At 37.0% G+C, this 27,102-nt stretch overlaps 1 protein-coding gene across 2 annotated transcripts in view; it reads right to left on the bottom strand.

The window, feature by feature from the left end:
• Positions 1-470: 470 nt before the first annotated feature.
• The window catches only part of LOC106124490 (ankyrin repeat domain-containing protein 50), a 48,342-nt gene continuing 21,710 nt past the window's right edge, over positions 471-27,102 (bottom strand). The window contains exons 2-39 of one of the 2 annotated variants that reach the window (XM_013321199.1): positions 21,933-22,592; positions 21,440-21,600; positions 20,744-20,950; positions 20,158-20,276; positions 19,515-19,657; positions 19,240-19,334; positions 18,622-18,773; positions 17,469-18,219; positions 16,913-17,044; positions 16,494-16,593; positions 16,059-16,158; positions 15,729-15,851; positions 15,447-15,580; positions 15,137-15,295; positions 14,409-14,495; positions 13,853-13,982; positions 13,428-13,494; positions 10,459-10,628; positions 9,918-10,058; positions 9,379-9,558; positions 8,911-8,981; positions 8,473-8,654; positions 7,748-7,889; positions 7,209-7,399; positions 7,025-7,123; positions 6,765-6,948; positions 6,492-6,672; positions 6,334-6,403; positions 6,103-6,249; positions 5,908-5,991; positions 5,608-5,760; positions 4,641-4,768; positions 4,208-4,335; positions 3,758-3,987; positions 3,399-3,522; positions 2,898-2,984; positions 1,951-2,021; positions 471-1,546 (exon numbers count right to left, since the gene is read on the bottom strand). In XM_013321199.1, coding sequence (XP_013176653.1) covers positions 1,431-1,546; positions 1,951-2,021; positions 2,898-2,984; positions 3,399-3,522; positions 3,758-3,987; positions 4,208-4,335; positions 4,641-4,768; positions 5,608-5,760; positions 5,908-5,991; positions 6,103-6,249; positions 6,334-6,403; positions 6,492-6,672; positions 6,765-6,948; positions 7,025-7,123; positions 7,209-7,399; positions 7,748-7,889; positions 8,473-8,654; positions 8,911-8,981; positions 9,379-9,558; positions 9,918-10,058; positions 10,459-10,628; positions 13,428-13,494; positions 13,853-13,982; positions 14,409-14,495; positions 15,137-15,295; positions 15,447-15,580; positions 15,729-15,851; positions 16,059-16,158; positions 16,494-16,593; positions 16,913-17,044; positions 17,469-18,219; positions 18,622-18,773; positions 19,240-19,334; positions 19,515-19,657; positions 20,158-20,276; positions 20,744-20,950; positions 21,440-21,600; positions 21,933-22,294 — 5,901 coding nt within the window. In that variant the 5' untranslated portion in view covers positions 22,295-22,592 and the 3' untranslated portion in view covers positions 471-1,430. The remainder of the gene's footprint in view (positions 1,547-1,950; positions 2,022-2,897; positions 2,985-3,398; positions 3,523-3,757; positions 3,988-4,207; positions 4,336-4,640; positions 4,769-5,607; positions 5,761-5,907; positions 5,992-6,102; positions 6,250-6,333; positions 6,404-6,491; positions 6,673-6,764; positions 6,949-7,024; positions 7,124-7,208; positions 7,400-7,747; positions 7,890-8,472; positions 8,655-8,910; positions 8,982-9,378; positions 9,559-9,917; positions 10,059-10,458; positions 10,629-13,427; positions 13,495-13,852; positions 13,983-14,408; positions 14,496-15,136; positions 15,296-15,446; positions 15,581-15,728; positions 15,852-16,058; positions 16,159-16,493; positions 16,594-16,912; positions 17,045-17,468; positions 18,220-18,621; positions 18,774-19,239; positions 19,335-19,514; positions 19,658-20,157; positions 20,277-20,743; positions 20,951-21,439; positions 21,601-21,932; positions 22,593-27,102) is intronic. The other variant, XM_013321200.1, reaches the window with a different exon arrangement.

Here is a 27,102-nt window from a genome sequence, read left to right as displayed (position 1 = left end):
TATTTTTTTTAGCTTAAAATGCGATTTCCAATTATATTTAGCACGTCAAATAATACTGATATTAAAAAAAAATTTTGCACATCCATTTCGAAACTCCACCGTAGCAAATAGACCATAGGTATATTAAAACTAAACTAGGTCTTAGATTACGGTTTTAAATGTCTTCAGTACTATACAAAAGAACTGCACAGTAAGCAATAAACAGATGTGTTGTAGTTTTTAGGATTCCGTACTTCGAAAGGAAAAAGACCAGAACCATTATAGGATCACTTTTTAAAATATATATTTCGCTTTTCCTTTCGTCTGTACCTAAAATGTTACCAGTGTTAATTGTTAATAATTTGCTCGTTATAACATAGATTACTTTTTTTAATATATATTTTTTATTCAGTTTCATAATACAGATTTTATAACAAAGAAACTAACCTTTGTGTACTTTAAACGGTATGAATGCTTAAGTTATTCATTCGTTCCATTTCATCATTCACTTCAGTCTCCGTGTAGTTTTTCATTCATTCATTCATTCGACAATTTCATTCGTTCAAAATATTTGCAGATATTTATATGTTCATATGAAGTTTGAACATAAGAATTTCCAAATATAGTTTTTTTTTTAATTCATAGAGATAACTCAATATAATAGACAGCCATAGTGAAATAGTGAATTTAGCACATAAATATATAATTAATATACATTCTAGGAATACATTTGGTAGCGCGACATGTCTATTACTCTACAACAGCTACTTGCATATTTTTATTGCGATTTCAGCAATTTTTTTTTATAATAAAACATCGATAATTTTAAACATCCACAGTATCTAAGCTTAATCGTTTCAAATGTAGGAATGAAAATTTACATATCCATTATTTAGATTGTTGAAATTAAGGCTCGGCACACACGGGTCACCAACAAAGCTACCGGTGGTCAGTAACGAGTTCACATGATTTTTTTTACTATAGTGAGTTGCCGCCATCAGCCACACGTTTGTGCTGCGTTCTAACATAAGCGAAGAGAGCGCGAAAAATTCAAATATTTACGTAACGCATTTTGGACTTTAACTTAAAATCTAATAAAGTTCTCGTTAATAAAAAAATGGGATACATCTGCAAGCAAAACCTTTCGATTTTTATAATTCAAAATCGGAGCACCGTAGTTACTTTTAAAAGTCGGCAAGACATGTATGTTAAACCGTGTGAACTGGTTGAATGCCACCGGTGACCTGTCTGGACCGAGCTTGAAGCAAAACTTGCTTTAATATCTCATTATATAAATTCAGTGCACATTGACTTTGATTCATCCGTCACGATAATCAGAGTCAGTGTAGCGTGTGACAAATTATTTATCATTTTGGCCATTTATACTTTTGAACGTGACAAAACCATATCGTGTTTGTGGTCATGGTTCGTTTGTGACAGCGCCATCTATATTAAAGTGGTGTCTCCTTGCGCCACTGGAAAGCGTTTGTCTTGACTGCCGGGTTGGCGGAGCTGGCGCTAGCTGCGAGCGCGACTCCAGTACGTCGAATGTTCGCTGCTGCATTGTCTATTACAAAAAAAATATTATTTGTTAGTTAAATAACTAAAAAAGAATGATAGTGGTACATCCAATGACACTGGGAAAGAATGCCAATCGTATGACACCACAGTTTTCGAAACCGGATCTATTAGGTAACAATAAAAAATATTGCCCTCATGGGTCAGTCGGGTAAAAGGAGAAAAGATTTTCAGGACAACCTTGATAATATCAAAAACTATATCTTACTAATATTTTAAATGCGAATGTTTTAATGGATGTTTGTTTGAAGGTATCTCCATAACGGCTGAACGGATCTTGATTAAATTTAGCACATATATAGAACATAGTCTGAACATATATTTTGAAATATTCTATGACTGATCCTCTTAAAGTCTTGTACAAAATTTGTATATTAATCATCAATCGCTTACCAAGTCCATTCCTCACGTTGTTCACAAGCCGCATCGCTGGATTGGTAACTATACCGTTCCTTTTGTTTTTGCTGCAACAAAAATAACTTTGAAAATGCATACTATATGTACTATTATACAAAAGAAAGAAATTGTGCGATATTCCTACATATTACCAACACCAACAGAACGCTGACAAATAGTACTCGCCTGAAAGTCGCAAGAATTTACATTCTTTGTACCATAATGCGACATTAAAGTCGAGAAATCTTATTATTGCATAGAAAAATTAATTGAAAACATAATCCGTAATGTACATGCAATACAAAAGCTGTAAGCAGAAATGTACAATATATAAGCAAAATGATTTCCAATTTACTTATGTCAATAAAATTGCTTGTAATTGCTTATGAAATGCTTTCTTAAAAAATACCGTATTACAAACTTAGGCATATAACTAATGTCCGGCATTCACAGTCTTACAGTGACATGAAAAATGAAAGCAAATATGAGAATCTTCTTGAAGCGATGACTCTAGCGAAATTCCACTGTGTGCAGTCACTGTGATTTTATAAATAAATACATCAGAAAAATGTATAAAGCATTGCGAATAGTCAACCTTCCAAAACCAAACACGCCATCACCATAGTGTAATACCATATAAAAACGTTCTTTGATCAAGTAAATTAAAAAAATAATAAAAAATATAGAAAAAAGTATGTCAGAGTATTTCTGTAAATCCAAATTTACTTGTGCCAACATAAGAACATATCTCTATTTACAATTTAACCCTTCCCAGTGCACTGCAAAGAAAAATGTACAAAAAAAAAGTTTTTTTAAAAAAAGAATAAAATGTATAGCCATTTCATTCTTCTAATAAAAACATAGATAAAACCATAAACCACGTGTAAGAGCCCAACCAAACAAAATCACAGTGACCTACACAGAGTAGTTATATTCAGACTCACGTTTTCTTAAATATTCGTCCTCGCGCTCTGCCGATACTGCCAACTATCCTGGTGTACGCGGCCCGGCCCCGCCTACTCCACACCTCGCTACGTATATCGTACACCACTACTTAGCTATATTATCAACATCTAACAACAGACAATAATCTGTGCGACCTTCTCATGACAGCTGTCAAAGTGACACCTGTCAAAACTTACCACAGTGTATAAAAGCGCAATATGGATAGATGTGAAATTTTTGATGAGATAGAATTAGCACAAATTATTTCTGTTTGTATAAGCTATACACACAACAAGCAGCAATAACGATAATAAATATGTATAATGGTTTGAAACATGCCTAAATATACATACATGCTATACATAACTATACTGGAGTAAATAAAATTACAAATTCAATGTATGCATTGGACACGTGGGAAATTAGAGTACTCAATTGGTTGACGTGCCAACTCAATATGCGGGTAGTCATTTTTTTTTGATAATGTATGCATATCAGACCTGTCCTGTCTGTCTCCTGGTGTCTTGTTGTCACGGCCTAATATAATACGCATATGCGTGTCTCGGTTGAAATGCGTGTCCGTCACCACAGGCTGCACACCGCTCAGGCTCGCCGGCTGGGAACCTAAAAAACATAATATTGGTCATTATTAAAAAAATACATATTGAAAAACTCCTTCTTTTTTATATCTGCTAGAGATAATATAGTGAGGTTTACTAAATTCAATAGGTGTGAAGTCATCATATAAATAGTATATGATAGTAATATATTTTAGTTAGAAAATCTTCCCCTATAAAGCTCTACTAAGCTACTCGAGACCAAATTGCAACTAAATTACGGTACAAATTGCTTTACTCACCGAATACAGCTAGAGGCTGCGCTGCGTGTGTGGCAGATGCGGAAGCGGAGGCGGGGGCAGGGGCGGTGGGGCTGCAGACATCGCTGAGGGGGCTGCGCGGGGGCGAAGCGTACAACGGGGAGGTGTCACGCTCGCAGCCGTGTCGCTCCTCGCGCCGCCGGTCCCGCCCCCTGCCCCGCGCACGCGCATACCCTTGTAGTTCCGCGTCACGCTCGTTCGCTATGTAGCTCCTGTTTATACAAATCAGTTATTTATCATTGGTTTCCGAGACCAAAATCCCTCTTTAAAATTGGATGACAATAAGTTTTATAGAGAAACTTTGGTCTCGGAAACGTACGATAAGTAAGCCATATATTTAACTGTAAATGAATGCCTATGTTGGTGTCGTACAGCGGTCTAGATTACTGCAGTTTACAATTTTATATTTTCCAGTATATTGTATATACTAACCTTAGTTTAGCATCTTTTTCTACCGCGTGATGTTCCGGTATAGGTTCGTCTCGCTCTTTCTCACGTCGACTCCGCCCACATCGCGCCACTTGCTGGGCGAATGACAGCGATAGGTTGGCTCGATTCATCTAAAACATAGGTCTTTATTACATAAATACGGAACTTTCATGACGAATTTCTACAGTAATGCCACCACAATATGACCAACTATTCCTACGCATAGAGAACAAATATAAAAACAATAGCTGTCGCCCTCGACTCCGTTCGCGCGTGATTAAAAAGAAACTTAATATATACCTTGTGTGTTCTTCCAGACTATATTTTACATCTAAGCCAAATTTCAGCAAGATCTGTTCAACTGTTCCGGAGATATCTTCAAACATCCATCTAAACATTTACATTTATAATATTAGTAAGATTAAAAGACAATTACCTTATCATGTATGGGTATATCTTGTTCTGGTTGTTCATGGGAGCGTGCAGAGCCACCCGTCAGGTTGGAAGAAGATTTTGTCGAATTAGAACTGTGTACACTGCGCCGTTTATAGTCCGGAGATCCAGCTGCAACACAATACATAAATTATTACATAGAAAATAATTAAATTAGCGAAAATATACGTAACATACTTCTGACTTGAGGACAAAGTCCACACGCATTTGCAGAAGATGCTACACTGATTTTTTATGCTAGTATTCGGCCTAACTTTTGATGTCTATGAGTTTTAACCGACTTCAAAAAGAAACTATTCTCAATTCGTCCGTATGTTGTTGACACTGACTCTAGAATAAAAATAATTGTAGAATATAAGAGTGGTAGAACCCGCTTTAACATCTTCGCACGAATTGGCCAGGTTCGCCCGGTGAAATACCACGACCACACAGAAAACAGGCGTGAAGTGGAAGCAATTCCGCGTTTCGTCTGATGAGTGTGCGTCCCGGAGGCCTAGTTTAGTCCTCTTTCCCTTTCCACTCTTTTTCTTACAAGAAAAGGATGGGAAGTGGAAGTGGACTTTCCGGATGAGAGGATGCATGGAAAGGGAAAATATTTTTTTTCTGTGCATCTTCTCCTCCGTCGATTAAAGGTAGGCAACGCATATGCAATTGCGTATGTCTATGGGCAATAGTCACTTTGCTATTTCAACGATTTCAGGTGGCCGCTCGCTCGTTTGCCACCTTATGATATAAAAAAATATATAGAGATAGTACAAGAACAAACAGTTTATTTTCTATTTTCGAGGGTATTCATGACATTAATATTTTTACTTATTAGTGCATTTTGTTTAGGAATATTTTTTGAAGTTGATTTTCTTCTTATTACTATTTATTTTTCGGATTTGGGTTGGTATCTGTCAAAATAAACTTAAACATACTTATGTCTACTTGTCACTAATAATAATTACCAGGTCTAGGTCGCGGCAGTTCGTCTAAAGTGGACACAGGTGGCGCTGCAGTCGCTACAGGCACAGCGGGTGCAGATGGCGCCGCCCAGCGCTCCAACAGGCGGCAGATGTTGGCGTGTCCTGCGCGCCACGCAACTTTAGCTGGAGTACGACCTGCAAATACATACATAAGACTTTGATAAAGCCTTGTTTAACAAGCTATCTCAGAAATGAATATAAGCACAACACTATACTTGAACTTATTTCTTGGAATAAGTTAAGTTAAAGTTTATGACAAAAAATTGGTATAATATATGTTACCGCAGTGATCAGCCTGCATGGGATCAGCGCCATGTTGTAGAAGCCACAGCACGCATTCTTCGTGTCCCTCTTGTGCAGCGATACCTGCAATATTACAACGTGAACATCTGCTTAAAAGAATACTATAAAAATGTAACATTGTGTAAATGTGTTCTTAGAAACGCGGCATGTTAGTTGTTAGTATTTGTAACATACCAAGGGGCGTAGCACCCTGCGTGCAAACAGCGGAGGGCGAAGCACCATGCCGCAGTAACGCCTTCAGCGCCGCTGTCCTGCCCCGCCACGCCGCCGCATGCAACGCCGTGCGCGCGCAACGATCACGACCGTCCACACGAGCGCCACCTACGTACATATCATGTTACTATATCTATTTAACAAATATTTACTTTTGTTCTGGCCTGAATCTGATTTAACAAAAACACTTACCGACAGTTATAAGTAAATTCACCATTTCCGTGTGACCTTGCCAGGCGGATACGTGTAGCGGTGTGCGACCCTGCGAGTAAAATTTAACATTTTTAAAAACTGTAGACAGAAACGTCAATTTTAAATATTGTGTTTTGTGCTTTGTACATAGTGTGTACCTCGCTGTCGCTGCAGTGCACGCTGGAGCCGCAAGTCAGCAACTGGCGCGCCATAGCGAGCCGGTTATCCAGCGCCAGCACATACAGCGTACTACGCCGATCCGCGTCCAGTGCGTCCACATCCGCACCACGCTCCTGCAGCGCTGCGACCGTCTCGAAATGGCCTTCCAATGCTGCCAACCTGAAGTACACAACAAATACATATGATTGAACACGAGATGACATACTGTACACGTTCTCGCTCTCACTCTATCTCTTCCTCTGTCTCCGTACCTAAGTGCAGTCTTGCCGTCGTGCGCGTGCTGATCTACAGGCGCAGCCCAGTCGTCGAGTAACAGCGATACGAGGCGGGTGTGCCCCTCCTGCGCTGCCAGCATCAGCGCGCCCTTGCCGTCGTTGTCAGCCTCGTCCACCTTCGCACCCGCTTCAAGCAGCGCCTCGCACACCTCTATGTGACCTATAATATACATTTATTATAAGTAAAGATATCTATTGAAAATATAAATTTAACAAAATAAATCGACTTATAATACCTTCAAAAGCAGCATAATGGAGTGGAGTCCAGCCAGAATTATCTCTATGGTGTTCGTCGAGACCACGGTCAAGCAGCTGTCTGACCACTTCCACATTGCCTAGGGAGAAAATACAACATAAAAGGGGACCCCAATTTTTCACAACCTAGATTATTTTTGCTTAAATATATATGTAATTACGTACCTTGTGCGGCTGCAGTACTGAGCACAGTCCTGCCCTCTGCGTCCATGTTGTCGACGCAAGCACCCCAAAAGAGCAGCAGGCGTACGGTGCGCGCGTGTCCTGCAGACGCGGCCGCCCACAGTGCAGTGCGCCCCGCCATGTCGCTCGCCTCTATGTCCGCCTCAGCTTCCAGTAATAACTCACAGATCTCACTGTAAATAATTTCATTATTAACTAACTATTGCCAGCGACTCCGTCCGCTCGGAATAAAAAAAACATAATTAGTAGCCTGTGTGCTTTCAGCCTATGCTCTATTTGTATGCCAAATTTCAGCCGTTTTGGAGATACCTTCAAACAACCATCCATTATAACAAAAAGTATAGTTAATTAAATTTATAAGAATTTGTTTTTAAATTGTACATGATGTAAAGTCCAGTTATTAACCGCGACACTGAAATTAGTATAACAAATCTACACTAAGGGCCTCTTTGTGCACACTTAACGGTTCAGTAAAGTTTATTATACAATTAAAATTCATTTTTATTGTTTTATGAACATACGTGTGCCCCTCGAAGGCGGCCACCAGTAGTGGCGTGGCGCGGTCTCTGTCCGCCTTGTGTACATCAGCACCCCTCTCTATGAGAAGTGCGGCGCAGGGCGCACCAGCTGCACACAGCGCAGCCACTGCTAATGCTGTGCGACCTATATTAAAACATATTATCTTACCGCGATCCTTCATTCAGAGCATAAATTTAAAACACTAAAAAATCCAGTAATTTAAGTCAAAAAATATTTTGCATAACAAAAAAAAACAATTATTCAGCATTTCAGATAATGTGCAAGAGATTGACTGATTTTAAACAAGAACGCGGAAAGATTTATTTTAAAAAAATATAGAGCATAGATCTTATTATTTACTAGCTGTCGCCCGCGACTCCATCCGCATAAAATAAAAATAATTAGTTCCCGGTAATTATTCGAATTTTTCTCACCTTTTAAACCTTCCCTAGATTTCCACGAGCATTTCAAGACCAAGATAAGATAAATCCATTCTGCAGTTTTCGAGTTTTAGCGTGACTAACGAACAGCAATTGATTTATATATATAAGACTAGCTGTCGCCCGCGACTCCGTCCGCGCGGTATTAAAAATAGATGTTGGCTGATTCTCAGACCTACTCAATATGCTCACAAAATTTCATGAGAATCGGTTAAGCCGTTTCGGAGGAGTATGGGAACGAAAATTGTGACACGAGAATTTTATATATAAGATATATATTGTCTCACCATCAGCATCCGAGTGGTCAACATCAGCTCCAGCGTCAAGCAAGGCGCGTACAATGTCAGCATGTCCCATGTACGCGGCGGCGATGAGCGGCGTGCGGCCCTCCGCATCCGCCAGGTCGGGCCGAGCGCCGCCCGCCAGCAGCCGCGCCACCACCGCCTCGTGACCCGACCACGCCGCCGCCCTGACACAAACAATATACAATACTGACTATACTGAATTCATATTTATAAGGGTTTCTGAGACCAAAATTCATATTTAAAACATATTGTTGTCTCAGGGATAACGATATGTTTTATACAGATTTTGACCTCAGAAACCAACTATTAGACTATTATCAGCTGTTATATAAAGTACATAGCTGATAACTTAATTATTTCCTTCGAAAAAAAATATATATATATATATTATTTTGATTATTTAAACAAATTAATGTTTACCTCAGTGCGGTTCTGTTATCAGCATCAACACAGTCGACGTCACAGCCATGTTCAAGCAGAACTTCTACTACCTGCAACCGATAAATATTACTCTAAAAATCTTTTACCACCTTGATTTCAAAATTAGCCCAAAAACTTTAATTTTATCTCACTGATATCTATAAATGGCTTGGAAATGGTAGCCTTTGCTTATTTCTGACTTAAACGCCGATGTTCAAGTTCTTGACAACAATCAGCGCCACAAAATGGCGGTTATCAAATAGGCACAAAATACCATAGTTATATATAATATATATAGTATAGCATGTCTATATATTGTTAGGCACAACACTAGCCTAACCAAAACGTCGTCGTTTATGTCCCCTCACTAATCAATCTGATACTTGACTTGTAAGGAAAGCGCGCCATTCGCTACAAAGGATTCTAACTAATTACATCTAAAAGTATAGAGGTCTGTGTTATTCCCACCTCGCTATGACCAGCCCAGGCAGCAGCTCGCAGTGGACTCCAGCCGTCAGCATCAGCGGCGGATGCATCAGCACCGGTACGGAGGAGCAGCGCCGCGCACCCCGCGCGCCCGCCCCGCGCCGCAGCGTGCAGCGCTGTGCTACCTGACGCGTCTGTAGCTAGTGCTAGCTGCGGGTACCGCTGTATTGTAAAAATAACGTTAAGTTCACTTAAGTGTCATCATCATATCATCAGCTCATTATAGGTCCTCAATGAGGCTCGGTGCCGACCCCAAGTTGGAGGTGATTAGGTCAATATAGTGCAAGATACTAAATAGAGTTTTTATAATTTTCCCAGATTTTTTATTTCTAAAAATCGAATAGACAAAATCAGTAAAATATATTTTTATAATCTAAATATTATTTATAACATGCCTAGAAGTTTAAAACGCTATTTTAATCCATTTTTTAAACATATACTTTCCCATCGATTTAATCAAGTGACCAAGATCATTAACGCATACTTTTTATAACGAACGAGCAATGGTAATCAAAGCTGACCTTCAGTAGTATAGAGAGTGTGTCATCATCTCCGCGCGTGGCGAGCTCGTGGACAGTGGCGGGGTCCACCACCACCTCCTCCGGCTCCTCCGCGCTCCCCTCCTGCATCTCTTCACCCTCCATCGCCTGCTCACTTGATAACTGCAATATACATACCAAAATTACACCCACTGATATTTACGATAACAATAAAATGAATTTAGCTTGCATTAAAAATCTTTAAATCGAGCCAAATCGGTATGAAGACAATAAATATGCATCAAAATCATCTTACTTCTTACTAATATTATAAAAGCGAAAGTTCAAATGGATAGATGTGTGTTAGAAAGTATCTCCAGAACGACTGCACGGTTTTCACTGAAATTTGGCATAGATTTAGAACATTTTCTGAAAGAACACATAGGCTACTTATTAAGTATCTTTTAAATTCCACTCAGAGTCGCGGACCAAAAACTAGTCAGCCACAAAAGACAAAAAAAATCGTAAATTACTTTTATCAGCAAAGGTGTTTGTTTTCATAATATATTAGCATAAAACTTACTAAATCATGTAAATCCTGTATATCATCAATGTGCTCGCTGTCTGACACGTTGGGTGTGGGCTCTGCACGGCTCAGCTCCAGCAACGCGCGCATCACGCGTCTGTCACGCGGCCACTGCGCCTCACTGCCGCTCACTAGCTCCGGCATTAGCGACTCTAATGCTGACGGCTCTGGATAATAAAAGAAACATGTTTATTTATATGTTTTTAAAACAAATTAAAACAAACATTTTTAACAAAAATCCATCAATTTTAGCCAATATTAGCCTGACAAGCTTTGTATGGAATGTCGTTTTTTAAATTATAACAAAAACTAAATAAATTTAGTTATAGCCTATGTTACAAGACTAGCTGTAGCTCAAGACCACGTCCGCGCGGATTTAAAAAAAAAACATAATAAGTAGCCTATGTCTTCTTCGAGACTATGTTCTACATCTATGCCAAATTTCAGCGAGATCCATGCAGCCGTTCTCGAGATACCTTCAAACAAACATCCATCTATCCATCTAAACATTCGCATTTATAATATAAGTAAGATGGGAAGTAAGAAGTAAGCTAATTAGGTAGCATTCTAACGGTGAAAGTAATTTTAGTAATACAAAATAAGTATTGTAGTTTTTGAGTTTATTCTCACTGTTAAAAGCAATTATATTTTGACACTATTAAAAATAACCATATATATAAAAAATTATTATATTGTACTCACTCCAAGATATTCCCAAATCATAAAATAACATTTCCAAACTATCCATTATTAACAAATATTTGACGCTGCGTCGAAATTATTTAAAAAATCAGAAAACCCAACATTTTTAATTATATTTTCACAATTAGTTTTATAAAAATCAAACTTTTCATATTAAAATACGTCTTCGTACAAAAACATTTAGTTACATACTAATTTAAATTAAATCAATAACTTCATATTTCCCTAATAAATAGTAACAATTAAATTTGATTCTTAGTATCATTATTATAAGGTTGAAATTGCTTTAATTGTGGTCGTAACCACAGGATGTGATAGCATAATTATGGCTAACACACAATCAGAATTAAAAGGAAATATTAGGTCAGTTACATTTCTACGATAAAAATTTAATTAACAATTAGCTGAAATATGCAAATATATTTTTAATCTGTAAAACTGAATCTTTCTCTTTCTTCTCCTTTCTCGCTCTTATTTTCTATACAAAGATTATATTAACCTTATTTGTGACAACAATTTTAATATTTTTGTCAATATTACTAATATTATAAATGCGAATATTTAGATGGATGGATGGATGTAAGAAGGTATCTTCAGAACAGCTGTATGGATCTCTATGAAATTTGTCATACATATAGAACAGTCCGGAAGAACTCATAGGTTACCAATTAAGTTGTTTTTATTCCACGCGGACGGAAACGCGGGCGACAACTAGTTTATACATAAATAAAAGATAGTAATAAGTTAATATTGGTGACAGGTAAATTCATTCAACCAACACGTTCTAGTCATTGACTACTTAGAAAATAATAAGTTGAATGTACGTCAAAAGACAGTCATCATTGCCCCCAATCTTGTCCCATTTAATTTACTCACTGTTGGTAAAACAAAAACTACTTTCTAGTAATAGAAGAAAAAATAGATATTTACTTATATATTACACATTTTTTTATTACTAGATTACTATTAAATTCAAAACAAATACAATGACGAACTGTAATCCATCTAGGTCAGGGAAGACCAACCTTTTAATCATCGTGCCATTTTTCTAAAGCAATGTTTAGTGTTGTCATAGACTTACATCAAATTATTTCGACTTTTTGATTTGGTTTTATTCCTCATATAATACCTATTTCATACTTTTATGTACGTAATTAATTTTGTGATAAGTTATATAACCAAAACATTTCTTCGCGTATTAATAGCACGCGTACCATTGGTTCTTTACCCCTGATGTAGGTACTATTATCAATATTTTGTTTCAATGTATAAGTCGCATTTATAATTATCGTAATGGAAAACGATTCCGATTTACATATGTACATTTATCCGACGTTCTTACGGTGAAGGAAAACGTCGGTGGCTCAGTGGTCAAGCACTTGACTTGCAATCTGCAGGTCCTGGGTTCGAATCCCGCCATGTACTAATGTGATTTTCGATTTACATATGTACATTTATCTAACGTTCTTACGGTGAAGGAAAACATCGTGACGCTGCACATATCTGAGAAGAAATTCAAAGATATGTGTGAAGTCAACCATTTGGCCAGCATGGTTGACTATGGCCTAATCACCCTTCACTTAGGGTAGGCTCCGAGCCCCTCGGTGGGGACACATAGTGAGCTGATGATGATGATGATGTAATAGAAAAACCAATTTACGTTACGACAGGAAATTGTTTTACTTAAAATTCATTAAGGTTCGGGGTAATCCGTTGACGTCTGTTATGAAAATTCCATTTACATTTGTCAAAAGACAAATTTAGATATAAAATTGTGTTTATTTAAATAAATTGAATTATCCTATATTAAATAATTGAATTATAATTGTTATACAGGAAAATAAGGAATATATTTACGTTTGCAAAGTCTTTGTTTACAATGTTTATATATTACTAATATTATAAATGCGAATGTTTATATAGATGTTTGTTAGAATGTATCTCCAGAACGGTTGCATGGATCTCGCTGTAATTTGTCATAGATGTAGAACAAAGTCTGGAAGAACACATAGGCCAATATAAAAGTTTTTTTTAATATCGCGCGGGCGGAGTCGCGGGCGGGAGAAACATTATTTAGAGGAAAGATTTGATCGATTGACTGTACTCCGAAACTACTGAGCAGTCTTGAAAAAATCTTTTACAGTTGGAAGTCTTCACTATCCCTAGGTGATGTAGGCTTTAGTTATTACTAGATTTATTTTTATATTCGCGCAGACAAAGTCGCGGAATATTGCTATTGTTTATATTTTTAGTATATTAATTACCTGATAAGGAATCCTTGCCTTCAGATTCTGGATCCAATTCCTTTTCTTCCGGCTTTATTTCGTTATTCTGAAATTAATACGTTATTTTATTTTGACGGCAATTCGTAAATCAAGATACTTTGCATATATATGCGTTGCCTACCTTTAATAGACGGAGGAAGGAAGGAACATTTCCATGCATCCTCTCATCCGGAAAGTCCACTTCCACTTCCCATCCTTTCCTTATAAGAAAAAGGGTAGGAAGGGAAATAGGACTAAATTAGGCCTCCGGGACGCACACTCATCAGACGAAACGCGGAATTGCTTCCACTTGACGCCTGTCTTCTGTGTGGTCGAGGTATTTCACCGGGCGAGCCGGGACAATTCGTGCGAAGATGTTAAAGCGGGCTCTAACACTGTTTCTAGTTATTAACAAGTATACGTACTTCAGAATCAGTATGTTCAATTTGTTTGATTGTTTCAGTTTCTCTCTTCAAAGCTGATTCTACATCACATCCCGAATCCAACACCCATAGTAAGATCAGCGTGTGGAGATCCAATGATTCGTCTTGATCTCTGGAATTGTTTAATATGTTAACTTTAGGTTTACACTGTCGAAATACTTGTATAAAACATATTATCTTATCTTTATCAATCTACTTAAAAATAGAATCATCAATCTACTAAGAAAAAGAGCGCCAATAGCTTGACGGTTGAGGGTATGGATTTTCCGAACATGGTCTAGAGTTCGAATCCCGCCATTCGACTATTCGTAAACCATATCCTAGCACACGACTAGAGCTTACTTGGAATTGTACAAGAAATATTAGTAAATTAACAAAACCCTAATATTTAAAAAATAAAAAAAATAAAATGACAATTATTCCTTCAATAGAGCAAAGATTGTGTTTGAATATTACTGAGGTCAATCGATACTATTATTTTCTATCAAGTAAATATTTTTTTTTATTTGTAAGTTTCTATATATATTTAATAACTTACTCTTGTTTATTTTTCTTCTGCGCGGCCATATGTTGTTCTAAATGAGTCATATGATATACATAGTTGTGTATCTCCAATGCACTTAATCTGAAATAAAAAAAAATACATAGTAATTAAAATAATCATTGTTTATAAGTGACGAGAAATAGGTTATTTTTTTGAAATTACATATGTACATTACATCCTATGTTCTTACGGTAAAGGATATTGGAACACGTTTGTATAGTGCGGGCTATACGTCTTCTCAATATCATATCTAGAGATATAGATTTATTTAGTTGCAGCGAGTCGAAATTCACAGAGGCTGCGTACAGATGTGTGGAAGACGTTTGAATATTTATGTTTAGTTACGCGTAGATATGTTCTTGCACTGTTTATCTATGTATTTTTTTTTATTTTTTTTATTTTTCATTGTTATGTGTTAATTACTGTTATTATAAAATATGTTATCGTATAAACTGTTATGTAAAGTGTGTTTAGTGTCAAATTGGTTTGGTTGTATACTGTAAGGATGCTATACAGTTTTTAAATAAATAAATAAAATAATGAAAACATCGTGATGCTGCACATATCTGAGAAGAAATACACAGATGTGTGAAGTCAACCCGGACTCGTCAAGAGTTGAATTTGGCATAGTTTCTTCTAAAATGGGTAAGCTCTGAGCTTTGTGTTTGTGGAACATCTCTTGCTAAAATACGAGTCGTTATAATATTTTCTATACAAATTACCTTTTAGCATCAAGCGTGTAGTACATAGCGAGGGCGGCATGTCCGTCAGGCGGGCAGCAGAGATAGCGGCGCGTGCAGTGCTTCACGTCCACCAGCCATGCGGCGAACGAGTGATGGAAGATTGACAGGAATCCAGTCGACCGCTCCATCACCAGGATCCTAAGTACAATATCTAAATCAGTATGGACAAATACACCCAAGTGGTTCTCACCTCGTGGGGTCGAATAACATGGCGGGGGTGTACGCTTAATAAACTTGACAACTCACATATTGAAAAGAAATTTAGCTTCAGGTAATTAAAATGAGATACCTCCTGAGCAGATGCAGTCTTCTATTAAAGTCTTCTCTAGTGACGCTGTACTCCTTGGTGAGCAGGCACTTGTATAGCATCTCCTCGGTGACGCCGCACCGTGCCGCTAGCAGCACGTCCAGCAGGAGACGGACCTGAACATGTTAACAATTAGTTTCCACTGACGAAACATACAAAAGAAATATTATCTCTCTTATTCTTTCAGCAGTGATTTAGTGTAGATTAAGTAAGAGAAATCTACACTAAGTAATTTCCGTAATGTAACATATATTTTACAGTTACCTTAGTGAATCGTCGTCCATGAAACAATCTCTGTGCCAGCCATAGATACAGCCCGTTGAGGGTGCCCGGTATTTCTCTTATCTCTCGCAATGCGATAAATCCATCCGCTACACCATCCAGTACCTATACAAAAATAAATAGATGTAATAATAATTTTACTTGCATTTTAAAATGGATGGATGGATGTTTGTTAGAAGGTATCTCTAGTACGTCATCATGGATCTCGCTGAAATTTGACATAGATGTGGAAAATAATCTGGAAAAACATACTAATTAAGTTTTAAATCCGCTCAGACAGAGTTATAAATGTAAAAAAAAAATGTTAGTTACCTTTTCCAAGTACAGCAGGCAGCCATCGCTCTTAATGCGGAGATGGTCGAGAGCTGCCGCAGCTGCAGCCGCCGCAGCGGAGTCACTCGACACACGGGCTCTGATACAAAAACACATCAAACTATAAGTTTTCACTGCCGAAACATTTACACAAACACATATCGCCATGTTTCCCATTGTATTTTCTATTCTCCATTCACATTTTCCATCCCAAGAAAAATTTTAAAAATGTGTTTCAACACGTGATTCTATTATTCAAATCTTTTCACTTGACACCCAAGTCGGGAGGATCGTAGGAAATATTTATCCCGCCATTTTGTGTAGGTATAAACAAATGTATTCGATAAACAATCAAACAGTAGGATTTGAAAAATAACAATAAAAAAATATAATCAGTGGCCGATTTCTATAAAATTTAAAATTACAATATTTCACCTTAGTTTGGGTTCGGTGTCGAGACGTGCAAGCACGTAGCGCTGCACATCGGCAGACACGTGTGCACGTTGCAGCTCGTCTAGTGTTATCTTACGGAACCCTGCAAATATAACACATTTAACATATCCTTTCAAGTCAAAAAGCACTAAAAATAAAAAGTAAAATAAGAAATTAACAAAGTTATTTGCTAGGACTATGAAATGTGATATTATTTTGACAACGCGACTTCGTACGCTTCAAATAAAAAAAAAACTAATAATAAATATAGCTTATTATATATCACCGGGGGATAGTGTAGCTTCCCAACATTTAAAGTTTTTTTTCAAATCAGTTCAGTAATTTCGGAGTTTATTCGTTGTACAGAAACAATCAATCAAATCTTCCCTCTTTATAATATTAGTACATAAAACATAACAAACCAGTGAACATCTTAGTAAGCCCCTTGCAATGTCGTCGCGCCGTGCAGACGAGCAGTAACCAATGCGGCAGTAAGTGCTGGTGACGAGCTAGCAGAGCCGCAACGCTGTCCGAACTCTCACTTTGAGTTTGACCTAGAACATATAAAGACATTATTTATTATTTACAGTTACTTTTACGTAGATAGGAAGTAAATGAGGTATAGTTGTTTTTAAATATCTTGGAGGTCCAAGGTCATCGCAGTGCCCTCCCCATGCATTCAGTTACGCCTCCAATACACCTAACATTGTATTTTGCGCAGTGATTTATGTGGAGTTAAGGCCAGTCAAGATATGTGAAAACTACTATACAAAAGGAATAAAAATGAATACATGTAGTAGTTCCAAGAATTTTTCTTTTTTTTGATACCAAAAAAAATACAAAACCTTATTTATTTTCATACTCTAACCGTTGGTTTCTGAGATTGAGAGAAAAAATCTCTATATAAATATGTAAACTAAGATTTTAATCTCAGAAACCTACGGTAAGTGAATAAAAACATCAAAAATGTATACAGACCACTTATAGATCCTTCATCGATTGCATCAACAAGTAAAAACAAACATTGTTTCGGCGGATCGATTTCAAGTAATGGGAACAGCAGAGCTTTCTTAAAGCATTCATCTGGATTCTTCTCTAAATGATGTGGCAGTAAAGCTTGCTGGATCTCCGGTTCTGATAACAGCTTATCGTAATATGCGTTAGCTATCAACGTCCTAGGACTGATAGGTAAACTAGGAATAGGAGGAGGCATATCATCACTCTCTGAACGTTTTTTTTCTAATAACTTCTCTATATCAATTTGTTCGTTTGCTTCCTCTTGTGCTAATATATTTTGGTACTCTGGATGTTCGGTTTCTTCTCCTCTAGGCGATGTTGGTGGTTCTTTTTTATCATCTAATCGTTTATGTGGAGAACTTTCATTTGAATTAGGACGTAATTCGCTTTTATTCGGATATCGGAAGTTGGCGACGGGTATTCTGGATTTCGGTGGACTATTTTCGACTTTAGGCTTCTCATTTTCACTGGAACTGTCGTTTTTTTGTTCCGTCGATAGACTTTTTTGTAATAACGATGGCTTCTTCTCAGTCAATGGCTCGGAGCTTTGTCGCAAAAGACGTGAATTCCTCATTTCTTTGGATTGACGCTGAGAAATGTTACGTAGAAATAGATTCTCGTGATTTTCATACAAACGGAAATCGGGATTATTTTCATCATTCATGAAAGGATTTGTAGCTTTCACGCTCGAACGTGGCAAGATTTCTGGCAACTGTAACATGAAATTTTCTTATTTAGAGGTTTCCATTATAAACTTAAATATTAGTTTTTAATACAATGTTGATTATAAGATGGCCTAGCATGAATATTGTGAGAAAATTTTAGTAATGTAATCGACAAAATTCGTATTAAAATTACATATAATATCATATGTCGTCCTTAACAAAAAATGTCACACATCACCAACTAACTATACGTCACCACTGAGAGGTTCGGTGCCTACCCTTTTTTTTTTATAGTCAGGAAATGCATTTACGCACGCCTACGCCGGGCGGTGCAATGGCGTAGGGAGTGTGGGACTCGCCGGCCACAGAAGGTGACCAGAACGGTGCCTACCCTAAGTTAGGAGTGACTTGTTACTAGACTAGACTAAAAAAAAGTGTAATGAACTGACATCATCAGTATGTGTGAGTGCTGCATCATCATGCTGCAGCAGCATGGAGGCGGCGGGCATGGAGTCAGTGTAGGCGTCGCGCTCATGTATGCGGTCTATAGTGCGCGTGCGTCGCCCGCTGCCGCACTCCTCCTCGTCTGTACGCTGCTCAGCTACAAACATACATACATAAATATCACTTACTATAATAAATAAAAATAACTAGAAAATACAATTTTATACAGTATCTGTTACGCGCGATTCCGTTCACACAATATTAAAAAAAAATTAATTAGTAGCTTATGTGTTCTTCCAGGCTATGCTCTACGTGTATGCCTAATTTCAGCAAGATCCATGCAGCCGTTCTGAAGATACCTTCTAACAAACATCCGTCTATCCATCAATCAAAACATTCGTATATATAATATTAGTAAGATTTAAACATAATTTTAGATGAAAATGATTATAGGTGCACAAAAATGGCCTGAACAGCTTCAAGATGATGTTGGTATGGCCGTGCCGTTTTTTTTGTCATATTAGCGGACTTTTGCTCAACTTGCGCACAACTTCTATTCTCTAAACACTTGCACTGATTTGCAGCTAAGCACGAGCCGTTGTAAAGTTTGAAGCTTTTAATACCCTCACTATCAGCAAGCAACGGCTTGGAGCTCTCCTCGCCATCATCTCCTAGTTCACTGAACCGCTGTATTAATCGTTCTTCTTCTGAATTACGTCTGAAAATTAAAAATATTAAACTTAAAATTTTAAATGGAATTTATTGGTTACCTTTACCAAAGTTTCGAATAAAAGGCATTTCTCAGGTTTCACCAACGTCTATATTTTTTTGTAATTCTATCAATATTTAAAACCAATTGCTTTGTATACCAAATATATCGTATTCTAGCAATAATTACCTATTAGTAAGCGGTGTAGAATCATCCCTCGGCGACTGATCACGCTCAGCGTCGGTACGTGGTCGTCGAGATGAGTGACTTAAGATCTGCATAGCGACAGAACGCACAAACTCACCGGGACGAAGACTGTTCTCATTGTCACCCTGAAATACATAAATAACATATTGTTGATAAAGGTAACGCATATGAATTCTCTGGAGATCTCTCTCATCTGCAGATGACGATCAGTCTTAGTTATTTCTTCTTGTGTCGACTTATACAAAAAAAATTGTAGGACATAAGTCCTATATAAAAATTATCTTTCTACCTAACTCAGAGTCATTTCGTTGTTATTTCAGCAATCCCATAACACTGTACATCTTACTAATATTAAAAATACTAATGTTTGGATGGATGGATAGATGGATGTTTGAAGGTATCTCCAGAACGACTACATGGATCTCGCTGAAATTTGGCATATATAAAGAACATAGTCTGGAAGAACACATAGAATACTATCTTTTCGAACGGAGTCGCGGGCGACAGCTAGTTTCCCATAAACCTACAGTAAGGGACTCCTATAAAGACACTCTGTGTATAACAATTTGTCTGTATGTTTAAAGGTCAACGGAGAAAGATATAAAGTAATGCATTATTATCAAACCTGTATAAAATATCGTGCCAACAATCGCCTGTTCAAAGCGCGCTGTTGTCGCGCCTGCGGACCCTGTCCCGGCTGACTCAACTCCTGACATAGAGCTGTCTTACCACTACCAGCGTCTCCTGCGATATCAAATAAAAAAAACATTGAGCCATTATATAATAACACTTTCAATACTACTTGACTTGATTTGTGACAGCACTTTCATATTAAAATAAAAAAATCTAAACTACGGCTCAAGTTCAGCTTTTCTTTCAGGAGTCACGGGCTATCATCATCAGCTCACAATACGTCCCCACTGAGGGGCTCGGAGCCTACCCTAAGTTAGGGGTGATTAGGTCATAGTCACTGACTTCACATATATCTTTGAATTTTATTCTTCTCAGATATTTGCAGGTTACATCAAGATGTTTTCCTTCACCGTAAGAACGTCAGATAAATGTACATTTGTAAATCAAAAAACAGTTTCGGATTCACGGATCACGGATTCGAATCCAGGATCTGCAGATTAATCAAGTCAAGTGCTTTAACGCCTGAGCCACCGACGCTCTCATTAGTGCAGACAAGGCCTAAAGTAAGTCCTTCTTACCTAGTATAAGGGCCCCGCACGTCTTGCTAACAGGCCTCTGTTCAAGACAATGAGCAATCTTCTGAAAAGCCCACTCCCTGCAGAAGAAACGTCGCTTGTCTGTCGTTATAGTCGCCTCAGTCACTTTGTGGGCTGATGAAGACTTACGCACTGGCCGGTTAGAATCTTTATCGTGAGCCCGTGATGCTATCGGACTTAATGGTGTACCTGATAATATAAAGCTATTTTAATCGTTTTATATTTACATATCAGTTATTTACAAAAGCAGTACCTTAGTGTAGATCTGTGGTTCTAAACCTACACTAAGAGTCGCGCTTAGTTATTAAATAGCAACTCTAGGTATGGCATTAAAAGATTCAAATATTATTACTGAGTTATCCTATTATTCAGACAAGTTTATTTTAAAGATAGCACTTTACATTTAGTTTAAATAGAAGCAATTGCGTATAAGCTTGCAATTTACTTTGCTTTGGAACACTATGGAAATGAAACAAGCTCTATTGTGCTCATTTGCTTTGTTTTAAAAGATACGGCAAGTTTTAAGTTTCCGGCTTAAGCTCTAACATTTGTGTCCACGGAACAGAACAGCAATCAAAGGATTTGAATTTACCTATATTCCTACGTTATTTTTTTAATTTCATGATTGTTAAAATAACTGTTAAGTTAATAAAACCTATTGATAATAGAAATCCTTACCATCAAAATCGAAATTGTCCCTTTCTCGATCTTTATCTCTTTCTCTCTCACGTCGGTACTCTCTGCAGCCGTCTCGTTCTCTCTCTGGAAAGCCTCGATGCCTATCTGTAGGTGTTCTATCGTGGCCTCGAGGAGTTGATACTTCGTTTAAAGGAAGAGATCTGTAATTAATTAATTCATTACATTAAAATAAAATTGGATGGATGGATGGATGGATGGATGGATGGATGGATGGATGGATGTATGTATGGATGGATGGATGGATGGATGGATGTATGTATGGATGGATGTATGTATGTATGTATGTATGTATGTATGTATGTATGCTTGAAGGTATCTCCAGAATGGCTGACCGGACCTCGTTGAAATTTGGCAGACATATAGAACATAGTCTAGAAGAACACATAGGTTACTAATTATGTTTTTTTTTAATTACGCAGGGACGGAGTCGCGGGCGACAGCTAGCTAGTATATAAGTAGTATTAATATTTACCTAAGGTTGACTCTATGCTCAGCTTGCCTTACAGCGGAATGTCTGTGCTGCTGTTGCCTCATGCTGACTTGGTTCTGCCTTAAATAAGCCTCAACTTTTCCCTCGCTCGAGTCATTTTTCCGTCTCGACCTGCTAGTTTCTTCCTTCCTTCTCGACTCCCTCTTCTCTAACTTCTCAATTCTATTCTCTAAAGGCGCATTCATCAGCTGTATGTTACCGCCGTGATTGAAATTCAAAGGATCAAAGTCTGCTCTCGCTAGATTCTGTCCCCTCGACTCCCTTGTGGCCATACTTTTAGAATTTTTACCTTTGAACTGAGACTTCGGCACTACTTGACTATAAATCGGCATTTGATTCGACATCTTAGACTAGCTTTGGTTAAGAAAAATATATAATTTCTTATTTCGTTTATATCGAGACCCTATACACTTTTTAAAATATTGGCTTTGGTTTGTTAATTGACACTTAACTAGAGGAACCCGGGGCTGGTTAGGAAACAAATGGAAAATTAATTAAATATAGCCCTAGTTTATTCAGTATGAGGTTCTATGGAGATTCAAGTCATGATACTTGGATAGGGTCCCTTTCCTTTGCTTGAGAGCAGACCTGACAGCTGTGACTTGAGATTTTCTTGGCACATCATGTAGCAGGACACGTAACCTGAAAAAAACAAAATACAATTATTTTTTATGTCATAAAGGGGCAAACGAGCGAGCAGCCACCTGAAATCGCTGAAATAGCGAAGCGACCATTGCCTTTTTTAATCGACGGAGGAGGGGATGTACAGAAAGAGAATATTTTCCCTTTCCGTACATCCCTCATCCGGAAAATCCACTTCCACTTCCCATCCTTCTTTCTAATATTATAAATGCGAATGTTTAGATAAACGGATGTTTGTTTGTATCTCCAGTACGCCTGAACGGATGTCGTTGAAATTTGGCATACACATAGAACATAGTCTATAATTATGTGTTTTGTTAATTCCGCGCGGACGGAGTCGCGGCCGACAGTTAGTTCTTTATAAGAAAAGGGTGGGAAGTAACAGAAGACTTCAATTGTTAGTAGTAAAAGTTTGTGTTTGTAAAAAAAAAAAGAAATAATGACCTGGATTTATGGTGCGTTAAAAGGCAGCGACATACGAGCTTACACTATCAAGGACATCACTTGAATATTCAGATGGGATCTTTGTACGCTTTAGGTCTTTGACATGTTCTGAATACGGCTTAATGGTCTAAGCAAAAAGGCTTTACAACGATCTTAAAACGCTGTGTAAAGTATACCAGCGCTTAGATTTTACGTAAAGATGGATGAAATGAATACAAGACGTTGAAGCATTTTATTTTCATATTAGGAAGAAATTAACCGTGGCTCTTGTCGTATTTATCACCAAAATTTTTAGGGCCACTTAAAAAATATATATTTTCGATATTATCAAGTCAAAGAAAACAATGGATTTACAATAAAAATAAGGTCTTTTTCTCACGAATATTTCTTAAATCTATGTACTTAAGCTTCAAATCCATTCTGAAGCGAATAAACTTGCCAAAAAAAAATGCAAATTAGTTTCGGTAAACTTTCTTGTATTCGTTAAAATTTTCCGCATTCACAGTATGAAGAGCATCTTAAAAGTTTAATTAAATACTTTTCGATCTTTCCATCGTTGACTGAGACGTGCTCTACAAAATTTATATGATAATACCATTACCATAGGGTTGTCAAAAAATCAAAACGTTGTTTTTAGGGTTCCGTTTTTTACCTCATAGGAAAAAAACGGAACCCTTATAGGATCACTTTGTTCTTTACTAGATTAATTATAATTAAACATCTAATAGTAATAGGATTGTTAACTCTGTTGCAATTGTATTAAAAAGATGGGTGGTACTCACTAACAAGTTCCACGTTTTCCTAAAACGTTGTATAACGTTAAAATAAAGTAAACTAGCTGTCGACTCAGAGTCTGTCCGTGCGGAATTAAAAACTTAATTAGTAGCCTGTGTGTTCTTCCAGGCTATATTCAACTTTTATACCAAATTTAAGCGAGATCCATGCAGCCGTTCTGAGGACACCTTCTATTATAAAAAACATCCATCCATCTAAACATTCGCATTTATAATATTAGTAAGATGTTAAATTAGTCGCAATATACATTATTTTATTAATTTTATACAAATCATCCTTCATCGTATAGTTAAATTAATGTTCATGTCGAAAGTTAATTCGACAAAACGGTACAAATGAGCCGGTTAACGTGTATTCGTGATACGTCAACATTACACAACGGGTGCCAACATAATTCATTTAAAACACATCTGTATTACAAATGTGATAGAGTCGTTTTTGTTATTTAACTGAATTCGACAACATAGGTAAGTGAATTTCCTCCTTAATTCTCAATTGCCGGAAGCTCAACGGTTAAGGATCAATGTAAAAAGACTTGCTATTGCAATGTCAACTTTATACCTTGATGATAAAGTTTAAAATAAAACGCTGATGGTCACCCTAAGCATACCCACCCCTAGTTGTGTCTGGATTTTCCGCGAGTGAAAACTTTAAAGGCGTAATTTTGTTTTAGAAGTTCTCACTTAGGGTAGGTCTTAAATACGTTGAATTTGTGTATTTTTTTTATAGGTCGAAATGAAGGTTTTATGTAATGTAAAAGTATAACAGTAATTATATACAATATATAATAAAATATAAACAAAAAATGTACACCTCGTAGTAAAGGATAGGTAAGTGGGATTATATTTTTTTTTAAGTTACAAACTATTACGAACCACGCAAAGATTGTGAAAGTTCATTTAGATACCTTTACGTATATATAATAGTCTTTATGTATTAAATATAATAACATACATAAGTCACAACACGATACACATTTCCTATATCTGGAACAATGTTACTTGACCCCAAAAAGGTTTAGAAGCCCTTATTTTCCTCGCCCCGATAAATGTTGTGTAACGAAACATAAGAAATTTTTCCTCAATTACGTATTTGATGGATGGAGTCCAGAGCTATCGACTTATTGGCATACGACTCGGATATTTACTGTACGACAATAAATCTTATTCCGGATACAAGGACATTGCTTTTGTCAGCTCAATTTGTGATCGATTTTGTGCTAAAGTAATATTATACAGGATGTTGCTTAGACAATAATTGACTTTGGAATCTACCAATTAGTAACGACGAGAAAGCCCATTTGAAAGTACTTTGAAACAGTAAATTGGTCTGTCCTCGGCTGTATTTCCAAACTGCTACGACTTAGGGTCCTTCAAGAAGCGAGCGTATCACCATCTCAAAGGCCGGCAACGCATCTGCGGTTCCTCTGGTATTGCTGATGTCCATGGACGTCGTTAAACACCTCGCTGTTCACGCTGATCGTTTGCCCCCTTTTGTTATAAAAATTAAATTTATTAGGAAATTAGGAATAGGATATTGTTTAGGAAAGATCTTCAAAAGAAACGAAATCTTGCATGTTGCGATTGGCGTTTGTTTTAATTAATGATAATATCGCATCGGTTTATTCTCAATGTGATGTGGCCTGGTCTTAAGTATGTTATTGTACGTACGCATTACCATGATATAAATATTTATAAATGTAACTGTACTAGGTCAGTGTCCGAACGCACATGCTAAGCTACCGACACACATTAGAACCTATGTCGGTCTTGATAAAACCCAAAGAAATTGTCTACACTAATATTATAAAGGGGAAAGATTTGAACTACTAACTAAAAATTTCTTTCACTATTGGAAAGTCACACTAACCCCAGGTGATTTTTATTGGTAAATTTTTTTAATTCCGTGGGGACGAAGTCGCGGGCAACTTCTAGTTTACTAAGTCTAATTAATCATCATCATCAGCTCACTATACGTCCCCACCGAGGTGCTCGGAGTCTACCCTAAGTAAAATGTGATTAGTCCATAGTCAACCACGCTGGCCAAGTGCGAGTTGGTTGACTTCACACATATATTTGAATTATTTCTCAGATATGTACAGGTCAATAAGTCTAATTATTACTTGAATATTTCCATTGTCTCTTTTAAATACGAAAACATTATCTGTATGTCTGTGCCTTCTGTGTACGTCTCACGGCGCACATTAGAACCGGCCTGAGGAATCGTAAGTAAGAAGGCTTATATCGAAATTTTCTAACTTGGCATCTCGTAGTCAAACAAACGGACGTTTCTCAGTACTTCAGATTCGATCGAGATATCCTATAAACTATGTGCCAAATAAACAGTAGCTCAATACTAACACAATGTTAATAGATATTTGAGTTCGCTACTGCAATTCTAAATTTAGATTTCCATTTTACATAGTTGAGGCGTGTTACGCGATGCAAAAATCGTGCGATATTTATTCGAAGCATTTCCATTGCGAAAGATACTTAAATATGAGACAATAACTCTTTGTTATTATAAAAATGCGAAGCATTGTATTTACAATAATAAAATCTTTAAATAGTATTCTTTATTCAAATGATATCTGCATTTATAACCTTTCAAACAATGTTCTTCAAATTCCGTGTTCTTAAAATAATATTGTTATAACGATTAAAAATTATTTAATGTTATAATACTTCTTACAAATATTACAAATGCGAATGTTTAGATAGATGGATGAATCTTTGAAGGTTTCTCCGGAAAGGCTCAACGGATTTTGATGAAATTTGACACACATGTAGAACATAGTCTAGAAGAACGCATAGTGTACTTATTAAGTTTTTGTAAATTCCACGCGAACGGGGTCGCGGGCGACAGCTAGTTTCCAATATATTACCATCTTTTCACAATATAACTCGAAATTAAACGATATCTACTACATTATACCTATTATAAAATACACAATAAACTTATTTAAAAGTGCAGTATATGATAAAATTCTCCCAGACTACTAGTTTAGTAATTTATAAGATGATATAAGATCATGTAGGTTAAGAGGCTGCACGTGTTGTGTAATATGAACGTTGACTGCACGTGTTCAAGTCTTACGAATATAATAAAAGGGCAATAGCTACAATACTTAACACGTTAGCTGCCAGAATGATTTTTCGATTTTTTTTTTTAAGTTGTCCAAAAACATTTGAACGGGTCCTGACGGGTCACACTATATACAACAATTCGATTAAAAGCCACAGCGAGGTTTTGAATGGAAGTATGGCTTGTC

Source organism: Papilio xuthus, unplaced genomic scaffold (assembly GCF_000836235.2).
Source record: "Papilio xuthus unplaced genomic scaffold, Pxut_1.1 DF825946.1, whole genome shotgun sequence".
Taxonomy (NCBI): Eukaryota; Metazoa; Arthropoda; class Insecta; order Lepidoptera; family Papilionidae; genus Papilio; species Papilio xuthus.
The sequence above is the reverse complement of the archived record's forward strand: the minus strand, read 5'-3'. Positions and strand labels throughout refer to the sequence as shown.